This window comes from Oncorhynchus masou, chromosome 32, assembly GCF_036934945.1.
Source record: "Oncorhynchus masou masou isolate Uvic2021 chromosome 32, UVic_Omas_1.1, whole genome shotgun sequence".
In the NCBI taxonomy this organism is placed as follows: domain Eukaryota; kingdom Metazoa; phylum Chordata; class Actinopteri; order Salmoniformes; family Salmonidae; genus Oncorhynchus; species Oncorhynchus masou.
In genome coordinates, this window is record NC_088243.1 from 84,397,138 (window position 1) to 84,417,744 (window position 20,607).

At 45.2% G+C, this 20,607-nt stretch overlaps 1 protein-coding gene across 2 annotated transcripts in view; it reads right to left on the bottom strand.

Moving 5' to 3' along the window:
- Positions 1-2,124: 2,124 nt before the first annotated feature.
- Positions 2,125-20,607, bottom strand: part of LOC135526716 (kinesin-like protein KIF3A) — a 34,726-nt gene continuing 16,243 nt past the window's right edge. The window contains exons 10-18 of one of the 2 annotated variants that reach the window (XM_064955317.1): positions 19,110-19,187; positions 14,365-14,524; positions 13,954-14,134; positions 10,671-10,781; positions 10,330-10,455; positions 10,157-10,210; positions 9,932-10,000; positions 8,596-8,717; positions 2,125-3,591 (exon numbers count right to left, since the gene is read on the bottom strand). In XM_064955317.1, coding sequence (XP_064811389.1) covers positions 3,543-3,591; positions 8,596-8,717; positions 9,932-10,000; positions 10,157-10,210; positions 10,330-10,455; positions 10,671-10,781; positions 13,954-14,134; positions 14,365-14,524; positions 19,110-19,187 — 950 coding nt within the window. In that variant the 3' untranslated portion in view covers positions 2,125-3,542. The remainder of the gene's footprint in view (positions 3,592-8,595; positions 8,718-9,931; positions 10,001-10,156; positions 10,211-10,329; positions 10,456-10,670; positions 10,782-13,953; positions 14,135-14,364; positions 14,525-19,109; positions 19,188-20,607) is intronic. The other variant, XM_064955318.1, reaches the window with a different exon arrangement.

Sequence of the window (20,607 nt, forward strand, 5' to 3'; positions counted from 1 at the left end):
TCAATGAAGGCCCGGAGGTAAGAAGATTGAAATATGACAAGTACAATAATACATTGTATCTACAGTGTTATAATGATGCACTGCTCTATCGGATTAGAAAGTCTCTTGTTAAAAATGAAAAGGGGTCATGAAAAAATGCCACTATTGTGACGTTTCGTCATCCTTTCAGGCCCTTTTGAACCATCTAGTGCCAGCGGAATTCAAACAAGATCGCTGCAAGTTACACGGGGTAAGTTGCATACATATTCTTGATGAAAACATGATAGACAGTGTGCAGGTTTCCAGACACAGATTAAGCCGAGTCCTAGAGAATTAAAACTATGTTCAATGGAGATTCACCATTGAAAGTGCTCCTTAGTCCAAGAATAGGCTTTAATCTGTGTCCGTGAAACTGTCCCCTCATGTCCATCAGTGATAACTACTGTTAATTGATCGGTTAACTTACTCATGTCAACACTTGTTGACGCAATCAGACACTTGTTAATGCTGACCACAAAGTTGACAATGTATTTTAGAATTTTCTACAGGCTATTTCAGCCATTACAGCAACATATTCCTCATACAACAATCAATAATTATAATAATCTCAAATTCCAGCCTAAAGATTTCTGCATAGCGGAGACGATTCTGTCTAACATAAACAAAACGCAGTACAGGACTTCAGACAACAACATAGAGACAATCAGCAGAGTGCTGGAGCAGTACAATAAGGTAAGGACTCATTCAGACAAATCAACTTGGTTGAGGGTGTACTCTAGCTGGGGTCGCAGACCTAAAGTGGTATGATGACACAAACAGACTGGTACCCAGACCAGGCTAGGTGTATTCAGTGAAACATCCAAATTGTGGCAGATAGAAATGAACGAATAGAGATGTCTGTTCAACACTTCGTATTTATATGTTGTGACGTTGCTCCCACTTGAACAGAGCCCTGCTCTTGTCAATCAAACAGTAACAACTACTCTCACTGTTGGTCATAACAATTATGTGTAAAGAAATAAATAAAAATAAAAAAGTAACTCAATGTATACTGGACTAAAAAGCACTTTTTTTAATGGAAATACTCGTAATCTGGGTACATGAAACTGTCTTTATCCTAGTCCAGAAAAACACCCCCATAATGCATTACTATTTGATTCATCCACAAAATAGTGTTTCTTAACACAGGATGTATTGAACAACATGCATCATGAGCCTTGTGGAAGTGGTTAGGGTTCTAAGGTAGTCTTCTGGGTTCTTTAGTCTATGGTTCTAAGTGGAATGTTCTGTTTTCTCCCCAGTTTCACCCTTCCAACTGCACAATGAAGAAGAATGGAGACGAGGAACAGCTCCGTGCTCTCCTGATGAACCTCTACAACTGTGCCCAAGCCATCTATTCCCGTCCACACCGTGTCACTCATCACAAAACGACCCCAACACTTTGAGGGGATGAGGGGAACTCTGTCGACCGTGCATAGTCCAATAACACAAATGATTATTTATTGAATTGTATAAAATGTACTATGACATTTATTTTTGTACTATTTATGAATAAATTAACTAATTGGTAAAAAAATATATATTTTTATAAATGTGGTTTATTGTTTAAGTGTTGATACTACTACAACAAAGATTTTCTAGATTTGACCTATTCCTGACTCTAGCCTCAAACTACATTTTATAATGTGGAATCACTCAACTGTCTGGCAGTCTCCACACTAAAACACTGGTAAAACACAATCATTAACATTATACTGTATCATGTGTGGACCACTGAGAAAATCGTGGAACAAGTCAACTTTGGGGCAGTGCCATGGCGTTATAGCATCAACCAATCATTCACATTTATTTTATAAAGCCCTTTTTACATCAGCAGTTGTCAAAGCGCTCTACAGATACCCAACCTAAAACACCAAAGAACAAGCAATGCAGAAGCACAGGGACTAGGAAAAACTCCCTAGAAGGCAGGAAGAAACCTAGAGTGGAAGAAACTTAGCATGATTCCAATCTTAAAACATGCTACACACGGCAACCAGACAAATCACACGGCAACCAGACAAATCACACGGCAACCAGACAAATCAAAACAAGAGACTGAAATAAACAAAAAGAGGGATGTTGAAAAAGGAACAAGAAAGAGCGAGATTAAACATGTCCAATAATTTAATAAATTATTAAGAGATACAGGGGGGCTCAGTAGATGTAAACATTTGACATACAGTATAATACAAAATAAAGACACTTTGCTTCCACTACAATGCACCATAAACGATGACATGAGAAGGAAGAAACAAAAGCATAATAAGTGAGTTAGTGTTTAATGGGTGAATGGTACTACTATATAGACGGGTTAGCTGACAACGTCGTGAATATGAAACGCACGTAGATAAGGCAGAAGTTCGTGTGGTGTTATGATTCTGAACGGTCAGATAGCCAGCAACAATGACAAGAAGCTGCCATGTGGGGAATCGTATGAGGCCGGTTTCAGCTTGTTGCATCTTCCTATTAGTAACAAGGTGTTTCGACTGATGCCTCGTCTTTGCTAAAATGGCTGACATTTGCTATCTATCGAACATCTAACTGTTGAGGATGTAATTTTAGAGACAGGCGCTCATTGTGCAAATCTATTTATGTTTTCAAAGCACATTTGGAGACGAAATATAGTTTGCCCTGTAGTTGCTGACACGTCGGTATTGTTGCTAAACAACCAGCCCATCTATAGAAGCGGTATGTCATGCACGTCCTACCATTCAGACATAAAGGAGGAAACTAAGTTTAAAGTACATTTTAGACTTCCATAAGTGTGATCCTTGAAATAAGGGGATTTATGACCTGTGGTATAGATATGAATTATTTCTAGAACAGTTTTTGATTTTGAGTATGTTGAAGGGTATCAGATGTATCCTAATGATGTCCTGCCATTAGAAGTGGTGGCATCGTCATCTCAAATGACAGAAGACTGTTGTTGTCATCGTTGTCTTGGCAGATGATGACGTGGTCACAAACCATGGCTTGTGCTCATCATCGACTCATCTCTTTATGTCTACGAATGGCACCCTATTCCCTTTTAAGTGCACTACTTTTGACCAGAGCCCCATGGGACACCGTATGAGCCATAGTCAAAAGTAGTGCCCTAAACAAGGGAAATAGGGTGCCATTTGGGATGAAATCAGTGCCACCTGAACTGTGCTCGATGGCTACATTAAGACTCAACGTTAAGCTGCTTATCCCTCAACAAGTCTCCGTTTATTACAACACAAGGTACCTTCGACTTGGCCGTTAACCCCCAGTTTAAAGGGAAAGGCCCAAATCCTACAGTACAGTGGCGGCTCCCTCCTTCCCTCACTGAGACCAATAAACCAACGTCTGATCTCCAATCACATGTAGAACCTTACTATGCAGTGTATTAAAGATTACATATTTTGAAAATGACGACGTTCAACAATAAAGATCTTCAGGCTGGACTCTTGACTGACTGCTGTTGTTGACTCTAAGGTATAGTAATGTAGATGAATTGCAGTACATGGGGCTCCAGCCCTGATCCAGCTCTCTCCCCGTCTCTCTCACTGCAGCAGGGATTCCATCACAGCCTCGGGCTTCGATGATCTTTTCCTGTCAGGAGATAAGAGGGCAGCATTAACAAATTGCACCCTTTTCCCTATATAGTGCACTACTTTTGACCTGGGCCCATAGAGAATAGGGTGACACTGGGGACACAGATGAGATGATCATGGGGTTAATATTCACTGAGTATACAAAACATTAAGAACACCTGCTCTTTACATGACAGACTGTCCAGGTGCATCCAGCTGAAAGCTATGACCCTTATTGATGTCACTTGTTAAATCCACTTCAATCAGTGTAGATGAAGGGGAGGAGACGGGTTAAAGAAGGATTTTTAAGCCTTGAGACAAGTGAGACATGGATTGTATGTGAGGCTGAATGGGCAAGACAAAAGATTTAAGTGTCTTTGAACGGGGTGTGGTAGTAGGTGTGGTAGTAGGTGCCTGGTGCACAGCTTTGTTTGAGGAACTGCAACGCTACTGGGTTTTTTGCATTTAACAGTTTGGAGTCAATATGGGCCAGCATACCGGTGGAACGCTTTCGACACCTTGTAGAGTCCATGTCCCAACGAATTGAGTCTGTTCTGAGGGGAGGGGAGGGGGGCAACTCAAAATGAGGAATGTGTGTCTCAACGCTGTTTTATACACTCAGTGTATAGATTTCTATAGTTCTAGGGAAGTGACATTAAGGTTTACCAGAAATCAGCAAATAACGTATCTGCCCAGCAGCTAGCTAAGCAGCTAGCTAACATCCACTGTCCACTAGCACTGTAGAAACTATTACACTCAACTGAACGACTCGATTAGCGTAGTGTCAGCTAGCTACATAGTTGTCTTCGCTGTCTTCGTATCCAAGATAATTGTGCAGTTTAGAGTGTGTAGACTTAGAGTGATTATCTTAATTTACCGAGGTTAGCTAGCCAGCTATTTGTCGTCCTTAACGTAGGAAATGCTGCTAGCTAGCTAGCCAACAGCTAGCCAACCTCTACCGAATTGAACTCCAACTACCCGGTCAACATTCCGCGTCGCTCCACAGGTAGTATCACATTTTTCATTTCACTTCATTACAGTACAACGGTTTGATTTGTTTGATCGTAGCTAGCCAGCTACATAGCCGTCTTTGTATCTAAGACAATTGTGTAGTCTAGAGCGATTTTCTAGGTTAGCTGGCCAGCTATTGTCGGTCTTTCAACGTAGCTAGCCAGCTAGCCCCCGAATAGCAGCACTGTAGTAACTATTACAGTACAACGGTTTGTTTTGTTTGATCGTAGCTAGCTAGCTACATAGCCGTCTTTGTATCCAAGACAATTGTGTAGCCTAGAGCGATTTTCTAGGTTAGCTGGCCAGCTATTGTCGTTCTCTTAACGTAGCTAGCCAGCTAGCCCCCGAATAGCAGCACTGTAGTAACTATTACAGTACAACGGTTTGTTTTGTTTGATCGTAGCTAGCTAGCTACATAGCCGTCTTTGTATCTAAGTCAATTGTTTAGCCTAGAGCGATTTTCTAGGTTAGCTACATCGCAGCCACTACCAGCTAGCCTACTCCAGCAGTACTGTATCATTTCAATCATTTTAGTCTATAAGATTCTTGCTACGTAAGCTTAACTTTCTGAACATTCGAGACGTGTAGTCCACTTGTCATTCGAATCTCCTTTGCATTAGCGTAGCCTCTTCTGTACCCTGTCAACTATGTGTCTATCTATCCCTGTTCTCTCCTCTCTGCACAGACCATACAAACGCTCCACACCGCGTGGCCGCGGCCACCCTAATCTGGTGGTCCCAGCGCGCACGACCCACGTGGAGTTCCTGGTCTCCGGTAGCCTCTGGAACTGCCGATCTGCGGCCAACAAGGCAGAGTTCATCTCAGCCTATGCCTCCCTCCAGTCCCTCGACTTCCTGGCACTGACGGAAACATGGATCACCACAGATAACACTGCTACTCCTACTGCTCTCTCTTCGTCCGCCCACGTGTTCTCGCACACCCCGAGAGCTTCTGGTCAGCGGGGTGGTGGCACCGGGATCCTCATCTCTCCCAAGTGGTCATTCTCTCTCTCTCCCCTTACCCATCTATCTATCGCCTCCTTTGAATTCCATGCTGTCACAGTTACCAGCCCTTTCAAGCTTAACATCCTTATCATTTATCGCCCTCCAGGTTCCCTCGGAGAGTTCATCAATGAGCTTGATGCCTTGATAAGCTCCTTTCCTGAGGACGGCTCACCTCTCACAGTCCTGGGCGACTTTAACCTCCCCACGTCTACCTTTGACTCATTCCTCTCTGCCTCCTTCTTTCCACTCCTCTCCTCTTTTGACCTCACCCTCTCACCTTCCCCCTACTCACAAGGCAGGCAATACGCTCGACCTCATCTTTACTAGATGCTGTTCTTCCACTAACCTCATTGCAACTCCCCTCCAAGTCTCCGACCACTACCTTGTATCCTTTTCCCTCTCGCTCTCATCCAACACTTCCCACACTGCCCCTACTCGGATGGTATCGCGCCGTCCCAACCTTCGCTCTCTCTCCCCCGCTACTCTCTCCTCTTCCATCCTATCATCTCTTCCCTCTGCTCATACCTTCTCCAACCTTTCTCCCGAGTCTGCCTCCTCAACCCTCCTCTCTTCCCTTTCTGCATCCTTTGACTCTCTATGTCCCCTATCCTCCAGGCCGGCTCGGTCCTCCCCTCCCGCTCCGTGGCTCGATGACTCATTGCGAGCTCACAGAACAGAGCTCCGGGCAGCCGAGCGGAAATGGAGGAAAACTCGCCTCCCTGCGGACCTGGCATCCTTTCACTCCCTCCTCTCTACATTTTCCTCCTCTGTCTCTGCTGCTAAAGCCACTTTCTACCACTCTAAATTCCAAGCATCTGCCTCTAACCCTAGGAAGCTCTTTGCCACCTTCTCCTCCCTCCTGAATCCTCCTCCCCCTCCCCCCCTCCTCCCTCTCTGCAGATGACTTCGTCAACCATTTTGAAAAGAAGGTCGACGACATCCGATCCTCGTTTGCTAAGTCAAACGACACCGCTGGTTCTGCTCACACTGCCCTACCCTGTGCTCTGACCTCTTTCTCCCCTCTCTCTCCAGATGAAATCTCGCTTCTTGTGACGGCCGGCCGCCCAACAACCTGCCCGCTTGACCCTATCCCCTCCTCTCTTCTCCAGACCATTTCCGGGGACCTTCTCCCTTACCTCACCTCGCTCATCAACTCATCCCTGACCGCTGGCTACGTCCCTTCCGTCTTCAAGAGAGCGAGAGTTGCACCCCTTCTGAAAAAACCTACACTCGATCCCTCCGATGTCAACAACTACAGACCAGTATCCCTTCTTTCTTTTCTCTCCAAAACTCTTGAACGTGCCGTCCTTGGCCAGCTCTCCCGCTATCTCTCTCAGAATGACCTTCTTGATCCAAATCAGTCAGGTTTCAAGACTAGTCATTCAACTGAGACTGCTCTTCTCTGTATCACGGAGGCGCTCCGCACTGCTAAAGCTAACTCTCTCTCCTCTGCTCTCATCCTTCTAGACCTATCGGCTGCCTTCGATACTGTGAACCATCAGATCCTCCTCTCCACCCTCTCCGAGTTGGGCATCTCCGGCGCGGCCCACGCTTGGATTGCGTCCTACCTGACAGGTCGCTCCTACCAGGTGGCGTGGCGAGAATCTGTCTCCTCGCCACGCGCTCTCACCACTGGTGTCCCCCAGGGCTCTGTTCTAGGCCCTCTCCTATTCTCGCTATACACCAAGTCACTTGGCTCTGTCATAACCTCACATGGTCTCTCCTATCATTGCTATGCAGACGACACACAATTAATCTTCTCCTTTCCCCCTTCTGATGACCAGGTGGCGAATCGCATCTCTGCATGTCTGGCAGACATATCAGTGTGGATGACGGATCACCACCTCAAGCTGAACCTCGGCAAGACGGAGCTGCTCTTCCTCCCGGGGAAGGACTGCCCGTTCCATGATCTCGCCATCACGGTTGACAACTCCATTGTGTCCTCCTCCCAGAGCGCTAAGAACCTTGGCGTGATCCTGGACAACACCCTGTCGTTCTCAACCAACATCATGGCGGTGGCCCGTTCCTGTAGGTTCATGCTCTACAACATCCGCAGAGTACGACCCTGCCTCACACAGGAAGCGGCGCAGGTCCTAATCCAGGCACTTGTCATCTCCCGTCTGGATTACTGCAACTCGCTGTTGGCTGGGCTCCCTGCCTGTGCCATTAAACCCCTACAACTCATCCAGAACGCCGCAGCCCGTCTGGTGTTCAACCTTCCCAAGTTCTCTCACGTCACCCCGCTCCTCCGCTCTCTCCACTGGCTTCCAGTTGAAGCTCGCATCCGCTACAAGACCATGGTGCTTGCCTACGGAGCTGTGAGGGGAACGGCACCGCAGTACCTCCAGGCTCTGATCAGGCCCTACACCCAAGCAAGGGCACTGCGTTCATCCACCTCTGGCCTGCTCGCCTCCCTACCATTGAGGAAGTACAGTTCCCGCTCAGCCCAGTCAAAACTGTTCGCTGCTCTGGCCCCCCAATGGTGGAACAAACTCCCTCACGACGCCAGGACAGCGGAGTCAATCACCACCTTCCGGAGACACCTGAAACCCCACCTCTTCAAGGAATACCTAGGATAAGATAAGTAATCCTTCTCACCACCCCCCCCCTTAATGATTTAGATGCACTATTGTAAAGTGGCTGTTCCACTGGATGTCAGAAGGTGAATTCACCAATTTGTAAGTCGCTCTGGATAAGAGCGTCTGCTAAATGACTAAAATGTAAAATGTAAAAAAATCTGATAATAACAACGTGTAGTATTTCTCAGAAGTGCAGAAGAAAGCTGTGATAACAGCTTTTACAGTAACATTTTACCATGGGACGTAACACCTGACAAAGTGATACATTATAGTAAACCATTACTTCAGATAGACTTTATAGTATTCTCTATTATCGGACATTTATTCAGAAATGAAATATTACTATTGTTGTTATTTTAATTTTGTATTATTCTGGATAATCATGTACCGACAGCAGCTGGGAGACAGGCGGCGGCGGTGCTGGTTTACCTTCGTCCAGTCTTGGCCCTACTACTCTTGGAGGTCCTGGGCCTCTCCAGCTTCATCAGTGACTGTCTCATACTCTCCTCTGTGTAGGCCAAGTACACATGAGACAGGTCCACCTCAAACGGCTGGGGGGGAGAGGGACAGAGGAAGGAGAGAGACAGGTGGAGGAGAGGGAGAGGTGGAGGAGAGGGACAGAGGAAGGAGAGGGACAGAGGAAGGAGAGGGACAGAGGAAGGAGAGGGACAGGTGGAGGAGAGGGATAGAGGAAGGAGAGGGACAGGTGGAGGAGAGGGACAGAGGAAGGAGAGGGACAGAGGAAGGAGAGGGACAGGTGGAGGAGAGGGACAGGTGGAGGAGAGGGACAGGTGGAGGAGAGGGACAGAGGGAGGAGAGGGACAGGTGGAGGAGAGGGACAGAGGAAGGAGAGAGACAGGTGGAGGAGAGGGACAGGTGGAGGAGAGGGACAGAGGAAGGAGAGGGACAGGTGGAGGAGAGGGACAGGTGGAGGAGAGGGACAGGTGGAGGAGAGGGACAGAGGGAGGAGAGGGACAGGTGGAGAGGGACAGGTGGAGAGGGACAGAGGAAGGAGAGAGACAGGTGGAGGAGAGGGACAGGTGGAGGAGAGGGACAGGTGGAGGAGAGGGACAGGTGGAGGAGAGGGACAGGTGGAGGAGAGGGTTAGGTGGAAGGAATGGGACAGGTGGAGGAGAGGGATAGGTGGAGGAGAGGGACAGGTGGAGGAGAGGGACAGGTGGAGGAGAGGGTTAGGTGGAAGGAATGGGATAGGTGGAGGAGAGGGACAGGTGGAGGAGAGGGATAGGTGGAGGAGAGGGATAGGTGGAAGGAATGGGATAGGTGGAGGAGAGGGACAGAGGAAGGGGAGGGCAGGTGGTGGAGAGGGATAGTGGAAGGAGAGGGACAGGTAGAGGAGAGGGATAGAGGAAGGAGAGGGACAGGTGGAGGAGAGGGATAGGTGGAGGAGAGGGACAAGTGGAGGAGAGGGACAGGTGGAGGAGAGGGATAGAGGAAGGAGAGGTACATGTGGAGGAGAGGGACAGGTGGAGGAGAGGGATAGAGGAAGGAGAGGGACAGGTGGAGGAGAGGGATAGGTGGAGGAGAGGGACAAGTGGAGGAGAGGGACAGGTGGAGGAGAGGGATAGAGGAAGGAGAGGGACAGGTGGAGGAGAGGGATAGAGGAAGGAGAGGGACAGGTGGAGGAGAGGGATAGAGGAAGGAGAGGGACAGGTGGAGGAGAAAGAGAATGTGAGGGTAGAATAATATTATCCAGATCCACCATGCTTTGTTTGTCTAGTTATGTAGGCGTGAACTAAGAACTCACATCTTTGTCTTTCTTGTCCGGCATGGGGGTCTGTTTTCTCATGTTGTTACCAGTGTAAGCTACACATTTCTGAGGACCAACAAGTAACCATGGAAACAATGTCATAAGCATGAAGCAATCACACCAACGTGGCTCTGTACTGTCTATGTTAATGGAGAAACTCCCTCCCCTTAGCCTAACTATTCTCAGGTTAAATATTCCACTGTGGCTGATTGCAGAACTCACCAGCTGCCATTCCCCAATGTCCTCATTCCAGTGTACATAGTTCTCAATCATCTCCTGCACCAGACAGGAAGAAGCAAGAACCATATTAGCATCAGTGCTAACTAAATACTCGCTCACACAAGTATAAATGGATGGATGGATGGATGGACACGCGCGCTCAAACACACACCCACCTGGTATTCCTGTGGGATGAAGTTGTCTATGATGAGCATCTGCAGTCGTAGCTCTCTGCTGAGGTGGCGGATATTCTCCAGCAGGCCCTCGATCTCCCGGTGATGCTCCTGCTGCAGGTCGGCCATCTGACAACACAACAACAATATCTGAATGAACCCAGAACCAATGCTGTGTTAATGAAGTCATGAATCAATACGGTGTGTCAATGTTCTGCTCCTGCTGCAGGTCATCAACAACATGACAAGGCCCCAGTCCTGTGTTTGAATCCACTTGGGATGCATCCTATTCACTATATAGTGCACTAGTTTACACCAGAGTCCTGTGGGACTTGGATTCTTACCTCTGACTTGGCAGCCATCAGCATGGTCCAGACTTTCTTCAGCTTCTTGGTCTTCCCCTGAGCCTCCTCCTGCAGACTGGTGTACTTCTCCTCAATGTCCAGACGCTCCGCCTGCAAAAAAGACAGAGAGTTTGGCATTTCATTTATTTCATCATTAACGGAAAATCTTAACACTCTCCATGTAGATCCTGGAATGGTGCTGGAGATAATGAATCTGATGTTGAAAAGTTGTAAAGTGTCCCTTTAACACAGTAGCCTGCTCCAGACGGGGGACAACAGTAGACTGCTCCAGACGGGGACAACAGTAGACTGCTCCAGACGGGGGACAACAGTAGACTGCTCCAGACGGGGGACAACAGTAGACTGCTCCAGACGGGGGACAACAGTAGACTGCTCCAGCCCGGGACAACAGTAGACTGCTCCAGCCCGGGACAACAGTAGACTGCTCCAGCCCGGGACAACAGTAGACTGCTCCAGCCCGGGACAACAGTAGACTGCTCCAGACCGGGGACAACAGTAGACTGCCCCAGACGGGGACAACAGTAGACTGCTCCAGACCGGGGACAACAGTAGACTGCTCCAGACGGGGAAAACAGTAGACTGCTCCAGACGGGGAAAACAGTAGACTGCCCCAGACGGGGACAACAGTAGACTGCTCCAGACGGGGACAACAGTAGACTGCTCCAGACGGGGACAACAGTAGACTGCTCCAGACGAGGACAACAGTAGACTGCTCCAGAGGGGGACAACAGTAGACTGCTCCAGACGAGGACAACAGTAGACTGCTCCAGACGGGGACAACAGTAAACTGCTCCAGACGGGGACAACAGTAAACTGCTCCAGACGGGGACAACAGTAGACTGCTCCAGACGGGGACAACAGTAGACTGCTCCAGACGGGGACAACAGTAGACTGCTCCAGACGGGGACAACAGTAGACTGGTCCAGACGGGGACAACAGTAGACTGGTCCAGACGGGGACAACAGTAGACTGGTCCAGACGGGGACAACAGTAGACTGCTCCAGACGGGGACAACAGACTGCCCCAGACGGGGACAACAGTAGACTGCTCCAGACGGGGACAACAGTAGACTGGTCCAGACGGGGACAACAGTAGACTGGTCCAGACGGGGACAACAGTAGACTGCTCCAGACGGGGACAACAGTAGACTGCTCCAGACGGGGACAACAGTAGACTGCTCCAGACGGGGACAACAGTAGACTGCTCCAGACGGGGACAACAGTAGACTGCTCCAGACCGGGGACAACAGTAGACTGCTCCAGACCGGGGACAACAGTAGACTGCTCCAGACCGGGGACAACAGTAGACTGCTCCAGACCGGGGACAACAGTAGACTGCTCCAGACCGGGGACAACAGTAGACTGCTCCAGACCGGGGACAACAGTAGACTGCTCCAGACCGGGGACAACAGTAGACTGCTCCAGACGGGGACAACAGTAGACTGCTCCAGACGGGGACAACAGTAGACTGCTCCAGACCGGGGACAACAGTAGACGGGGACAACAGTAGACTGCTCCAGACGGGGACAACAGTAGACTGCTCCAGACCGGGGACAACAGTAGACTGCTCCAGACGGGGACAACAGTAGACTGCTCCAGACCGGGGACAACAGTAGCCTGCTCCAGACGGGGACAACAGTACATGCAGGAAAACAATGCCTGACAGCTTTCCCTCCCATTGTGGTTTGACGAGAGTAAATTGACGAGTGTGCGTGAAGACGGAAACGTCTGATGTCAAACTCTATATCAGACAATACGCTTTAGGGATTAAATCAAGACTACTGATCCTTCAGTATTGGTCTGTTATTGTCAGTTTGCAACATGTATTATGTTGACAGATTACCTTGTCATTTTGAGACTGAAAAAAGCAAAGCAGGCAGCTCATCTGAACTGGCAAGGTGCTGACTGGTGTGATTTTAAAGCAGAGGTGTTCAAACTTCTTCAACAGGGACCCCATTTTTTCCCACCAGAAATTCTGGTGACCCCCACCTCACCCAAAAATCTGAAGACAACGTTCAAATAGGTAAATGGTTTTCACATCAACAAATAATGTTAAAATCATTAAATTAAGAGAACCAATGTATACATTTACAATATTTCTAATTATCTTGCACAAAAACATTTGTATATTGTCCCATAACATAATCTGTACTGTAAATGTTTGGCCCTCTGTCCAGTCTCTCTCAGCCTATTGCGGACAGTCGGAGCACTGATGGAGGGATTGTGCGTTCCTGGTGTAACTCGGGCAGTTGTTGTTGCCATCCTGTACTTGTACCGCAGGTGTGATGTTCGGATGTACCGATCATGTGCAGGTGTTGTTTACATGGTCTGCCACTGCGAGGACAATCAGCTGTCCGTCCTGTCTCCCTGTAGCGCTGTCGTAGGCGTCTCACAGTACGGACATTGCAATTTATTGCCCTGGCCACATCTGCAGTCCTCATGCCTCCTTGCAGCATGTAAAGGCACGTTCATGAAGAGGAGCAGGGACCCTGGGCATCTTTCTTTTGGTGTTTTTCAGAGTCAGTAGAAAGGCCTCTTTAGTGTCCTAAGTTGTCATAACTGTGACCTTAATTGAATACCGTCTGTAAGCTGTTAATGTCTTAACGACCGTTCCACAGGTGCATGTTCATTAATCTTTTTTTTTTCTGAGTTTACGTTAAATGACTCATTTCGGTACCCAATATGCTGGGAATGACGATGATGCCATATCCTTTTCCTGTCAGTGCGCTCATACCAAAATATAACATCTCCACTTGTCACTGATCAACATCGCCTCTCCACTCAGACAGACAGAGGAAGTTTGGTGGTAAGCATTTTGATGCAGAAATGACTGGCATGCTGTCAGAGTTAACCACTGAGGCCTATATGCATCACAGCTCTTCAGTTGGCTGAACTAAGACTCAGCCTGGTTACCACCCCCCTCCCCCCCTTTCAATGTAGATGCTCTATTTCACTGTGTGCTCCTCTTCCTCCAGTTCTCTGCAGCGCTGCTTTGAGTTGATAGTCCTACATCCATATTGAGATGTACAGTGTTTTCAGAAAGTATTCACAACGCTTGACTTGTTGTTGTTGTGTTACAGCCTGAATTTCAAAAAACATCATTCCACTTTGACATTATTGGGTTTTGTGTGTAGACTAGTGACACAAAATCTCAAAGTCATCCATTTTTAAATTCAGGCGGTAACACAACAACAGGTGGAATAAGTGGCTGGGAACACTTTCTGAAAGTAATATATTGTGATACAGTGTGTAAGATGGTATACCTCCTTCTCCTCTAGCTCTCTGCGGAGCTGCTCAGCCCTCCTGCGTCTCTCCTCTAGCTCATTGTTAGACTCCTGCAGTAGTTTCTCCTGCTCCTCAGCCTTGGCCAGGAGGTCCACTCCTCCTACGATCACCTTCTTCTCCAGGGCTGACAGCTTCTCCAGCAGCAGGTGATGCTCCTGCCTGGGGGGAGGAGGTTCGAGGTCAGTAGATCAGAAAATACCTTCAGTAGGCTAGGTGGAGTTTCTGGCATATTTTTTTCAACCCTTCCAGGATGTCTCAAATCTACAAGAGGGCATCCGAAAGCATCTAGGAGTAGGGGGGCAAGCATATTTTAAAGCAGTAGATAATTCTTCAACCATGATTTTTGGAAAACTTGGGAACATAGGGAATGTTTGTAACCCCAGACTCACTGCGCTTTGAGGAGATCCTTCTCTCTCTTCTCCAGTTCTGCCCTGACCTTGTTCCTCTCCTCCTCCTCCATGTCCAGCTTGGCTTCTAGCTCCTTCCTCTCCTCCTCGATCTTCGCCTGCATCTCCACCATCTTGTCAGGAGAAACCTTCTTCTTCTTCCCTTTAATAATAACAATAATAATAATAATAATAATAATAATAAAAATAATAATAATAATAATAATAATATAAAAATAATAATAATAATAATAATAGTAATAATAATAATAATAATATAAAAATAATAATAATAATAATAATAGTAATATAATAATAATAGTAATAATAATAGTAATAATAATAATATAAAAATAATAATAATAATAATAATAGTAATATAATAATAATAGTAATAATAATAGTAATAATAATAGTAATAATAATAGTAATAATAAAAATAATAATATAATAATAATAATAATAGTAATAATAATAATAGTATAATAATAATAGTAATAATAATAATAATATAATAGTAATAATAATAATAATATTATAATAATAATAATAATAATAATATAATAATAATAATAGTAATATAATAATAATAATAGTAATAATAGTAATAATAATAATAGTAATAATAATAATAATAATAGTAATAATAATAATAGTAATAATAAAAGTAATAATAATAATAATAATAATAATAGTAATAATAGTAATAATAATAATAGTAATAATAATAGTAGTATAATAATTGTGATTTATTTGACTTATAGAGCCATTCCTGAAGTCCACAGCCATCATGAACGTTTCTGAATGACATGTTTTATTGTTCAGATCCTCCCTACCACCTCAACCCACCCACTAAGGGGAGGGGGAAGTTTCCCCTAGGTACAGAATGCAGACGTAGGATCAGCTTCCCATCGCCCAATCCCTAACCTTCACCGTTAGAACATGCAAAACTGATCTAAGATCTGCATCTAGGGGGACATCACCCTATACCCAACCCAGTCTGATTCGTAGGTTTGCTTAAACAGCACCAGTCTGGTCCCAGATCTGTTTGTGTCGTCTTGCCAACTCCTATGGTAATTGTCACGCCGTGCACAAACAGATCTGGGACCAGGTTAAGACAGCACATCATATTACAATGGTCAATTAGTAAAATATTAGATTTAACACATATATAGTAGCTCTCTCTCCAAGGTGTTAGATAGTAGCTACAGTCTTCTACAGAGCAGTAAAAACTACATTGGCTGTATGATTCAGCTCCTTGATGTACAGGCTGCTATCTCTTCTTTCTGCAGATAGTATCCATTAGATTACGAGCAGGAAGTTAAAAGGTGCTTTTAAAGATATCTGTGCGTGTCTCAAATGGGACCCTAAATCCCTAAATAGTGCACTATTCCTTATGGGCCCTGGTAAAAAAAGTAGTGCTCTACACAGGGAATAGGGTGCCATTTGAGAACAGCTTCTAGACAGAGTGCAGGCCTCAGGCCTATTCACAAGGCACTCTCTCTCAGAGATATAGACATGGAGACAGTAAGTGATGGAGAAGACCATGGCAAAGTCGCAGTACAGTAATATAGAGAGAACCTTCAATCATACTGACTGACTGAAAGAACCATGGATTTAATTCTGTTGCCGTTTTTTGTTAGCGTTAAAGCTAGTTAGTCAAGTCAATTAAATTCTATAGTTCATTGAAATAAATTGCAAATATACCCTGGTCCCAGATCTGTCTGACAACCAGGGTAAAGAAGTTGCCTGTGCACATACAGATCTAGAACCAGACTAGAGACATTGGATGTGTCCTAAACAGCACCCTATTACCTATTTTGTGTCCTACTTTTGACCAGAGTCCTCTATGTAGGGAATAAGGTGCAGTGTGGAACAGTCTTCTAGACTCCTCAGAGAGGAGAAACAGACAGACCAAGAGAGAAACAGGACACAGAGAAACAGAAAGACAAACCAAGAGAGAAACAGGACACAGAGAAACAGAAAGACAGACAAACAGACCAAGAGAGAAATAGGACACAGAGAAACAGAAAGACAGACAAACAGACCAAGAGAGAAACAGGACACAGAGAAACAGAAAGACAAACCAAGAGAGAAACAGGACACAGAGAAACAGAAAGACAAACCAAGAGAGAAACAGGACACAGAGAAACAGACAAACCAAGAGAGAAACAGGACACAGACAAACAGAAAGACAAACCAAGAGAGAAACAGGACACAGACAAACAGAAAGACAAACCAAGAGAGAAACAGGACACAGAGAAACAGACAAACCAAGAAAGAAACAGGACACAGACAAACAGAAAGACAGACAAACAGACGAATAGAGAAACAGGACACAGAGAAAAAGAAAGACAAACCAAGAGAGAAACAGGACACAGAGAAACAGAAAGACAAACCAAGAGAGAAACAGGACACAGAGAAACAGAAAGACAAACCAAGAGAGAAACAGGACACAGAGAAACAGAAAGACAAACCAAGAGAGAAACAGGACACAGAGAAACAGAAAGACAAACCAAGAGAGAAACAGGACACAGAGAAACAGACAGACCAAGAGAGAAACAGGACACAGAGAAACAGAAAGACAAACAGACAGACCAAGAGAGAAACAGGACACAGAGAAACAGAAAGACAGACAAACAGACCAAGAGAGAAATAGGACACAGAGAAACAGAAAGACAGACCAAGAGAGAAATAGGACACAGAGAAACAGAAAGACACAGACCAAGAGAGAAATAGGACACAGAGAAAAACAGATAAAAAGAGAGTATGAGAGACAGTTGAAGTCAGAAGTTTACATACACATAGGATGGAGTCATTAAAACTTGTTTTTCAACCACTCCACACATTTCTTGTTAACAAACTAAAGTTTTGGCAAGTCGGTTAGGACATCTACTGTGTGCATGACACAAGTCATTTTTCCAACAATTGTTTGTTTACAGACTTATAATTCACTGTATCACAATTCCAGTGGGTCAGAAGTTACCATAGACTAAGTTGACTGTGCCTTTAAATAGAATGGAAAATTCCAGAAAACAATGGCCATGGCTTCAGAAGATTCTGATTGGCTAATTGACATCATTTGAGTCAATTGGAGGTGTACCTGTGGATATATTTCAAAGCCTACATTTAAACTCAGTGCCTCTTTGCTTGACATCATGGGAAAATCGAAAGAAATTAGCCAAGACCTCAGAAAAAACATTTGTAGATCTCCACAAGGTTCATCCTTGGGAGCAATATCCAAATGCCTGAAGGTACCACGTCCATCTGTACGAACAATAGTGGGCAAGTATAAACACCATGGGACCACGCAGCCGTCATACAGCTCAGGAAGTGTTCTGTCTCCTAGAGATGAACGTACTTCGGTGTGAAAAGTGCAAATCATTCCCAGAACAACAGCGAAGGACCTTGTGAAGATGCTGGGGGAAACAGATAAAAGTATCTATATCCACTTGTAAAAACAAGTCCGAAATCGACATTACTTGAAAGGCCGCTTAGCAAGGAAGAAGCCACTGCTCCAAAACCGCTATCAAAAAAGCCAGACTACGGTTTGCAACTGCACATGGGGACAAAGATCATACTTTTTGGAGAAATGTCCTCTGGTCTGATGAAACAAAATTAGAACTGTTTGGCCATAATTACCATTTTTATGTTTGGAGGGAAAAGGGGGAGGCTTGCAAGCCGAAGAACATCATCCCAACCGTGAAGCACGGGGGTGGCAGCATCATGTTGTGGGGGTGCTTTGCTGCAGGAGGGACTGGTGCACTTCACAAAATAGATGGCATCATGAGGCAGGAAAATTATGTGGATATATTGAAGCAACATCTCAAGACATCAGTCAGGAAGTTAAAGCTTGGTCGCAGATGGGTCTTCCAAATGGACAATGACCCCAAGCATACTTCCAAAGTTGTGGCAAAATGGCTTAAGGACAACAAAGTCAAGGTATTGGAGTGGCCATCACAAAGCGCTGACCTCAATCCTATAGAACATTTGCGGGCAGAACTGAAAAAGCGTGTGTGAGCAAGAAGGCCTACAAACCTGACTCAGTTACACCAGCTGTCAGGAGGAATGGGCCAAAATTCACCCAACTGATTGTGGGAAGCTTGTGGAAGGCTACCCGAAACGTTTGACACAAGTTAAACAATTTAAAGGCAATACTACCAAATACTAATTGAGTGTATGTAAACTTCTGACCCACTTGGAATGTGATTAAAGAAATAAAAGCTGAAATAAATCATTCTCTCGACTATTATTCTGACATTTCACACTCTTAAAATAAAATGGTGATCCTAACTGACCTAAAACAGTGAATGTTTTACTAGGATTAAATGTCAGGAATTGTGAAAAACTGAGTTTAAATGTATTTGGCTAAGGTGTATGTAAACTTCCGACTCCAACTGTTTATATAAGACCGGTAGGGCAGGCAGGGCAGGCAGGCAGGTAGGGGAGGTTAACATTAGGAGGGTCCTGAGAGAACTCCAGTCAATAGTTTGAGGAGTTAGCCACAGCACCTACAGATCAGGGCCAGTTTGTAGGTCTGGGTCTATCAGGCTCCTCAGAGTTGGGAGTGCTGATCTAGGATCAGGCCCCCTTGTCCATAAAATCATTATGATATAGGCCTAAAAGGCAAAACAGATCCTATATCAGCACTCAACTCAGAGATGCTTTGTGAATACAGTCCCTGGACCATATTAACTAGCAGTTGGTGGTTGGGTTGGTAGTGCAGACAGCAAGCTGCTCCCACTCACTAGTCTGAGCCTTGGGTTTCTCCTCAGTGGTCTGTGCCTCTATAGAGGAGTCTGAGCTACTGATGCTGCTGCCACTGCCTGCAACACAGAGTAGAGTAGACACTCAACAGGGACACGTCAGACACAGAGAGAGATGGAGAGAGGGGGGGGATGATGGAAGGATGGGGAGAGGGAAGATAAGGAGAGAGAAAGAGAGGCTCCAAGGACACGCCGACCACAGAGAGAGTGAGAGATGGAGGAGAGCGAGATTGGGGCAAATGGGGACATTGAGAAAGCACAATAAACCTGGAGAGCATCCAGCCTACAAGCCAATCCTATACAGTTGATATAACCAGCTACATTAAGCAGTGCATGGAGAACGGACACACTAGGGCTGGGCGATATATCAAATTAATTTAAATGTATGTTTTAGTGTGATGTTCCAAATGCCTGTATTGCAAGAATCAAGGTAAAATGTTTGATAAAATCCATTATAGTCAAATGTAGGAACTACATTTTGAACCCTTGCCGTCTCTGGCTCCACAACTACCCTGCTATCTAGATGTGTGAAGGTTAGTGTGTAAGCATGATCCATCATGTATGACATTCCTGGGAGTGTGTCAAATTAAATGTGGTATTACCATATAATTTTTGTATGTTCTCTATAGTTATGTACTTTAAAATGTATCAATTGACCAATTCGGCACATTTGGGTAGACTTGATAGAAAATATTGTGTAGTATTGCAATGTTTCACTGCAATGTTTCACTGGAACTTATTATATTATGGCCATTCTCTTGGATTTCAAAGCTGATGGAACCAACAGAAATATATAGAAAAAGTATGTTTTTTTGTTTGTATTATCTTCTACCAGATCTAATGTGTTATATTATCCTACATTAATTTAACATTTCCACAAACTTTAAAGTGTTTCCTTTCAAATGGTATCAAGAATATGCATCTCCTTGCTTCAGGTCCTGAACTACAGGCAGTTAGATTTGGGTATGTCATTTTAGGCAAATTTTTAGGCAAATACACTCAGGAAACTGTTGAATGTGAAAAACACAGCAGTGCTGCAGTTCACAAACCGGTGCGCCTGGCACCTAATATCAAACCCCATTGTCTTGCCTATTCACCCTCTGAATGGCACACATACACCACCCATGTCTCAATTGTCTGAAGGTATAAAAACATTTCTTTAACCCGTCTCCTCCCCTTCATCTACTCTGATTGAAGTGGATTTAACAAGTGACATCAATAAGGGATCATAGCTTTCACCTGGATTCACCTGGTCAGTCTGTCATGGAAAGAGCAGGTGTCCTCAGTGTATCTCGTGAAAAAAATATAGGATTTTTTGGCCATATCGCCCAGCCCTAACACACACACACACACACCCACCCACTCACACTAATGTAATGTACAGTGCAGCACCATAGTATATAACGTCTAATTTAAAGCGAACAGCACAAAGGTTATACACAGAGCCCAGAGTGTTTCCTGATCAGGTCACATGACCAAG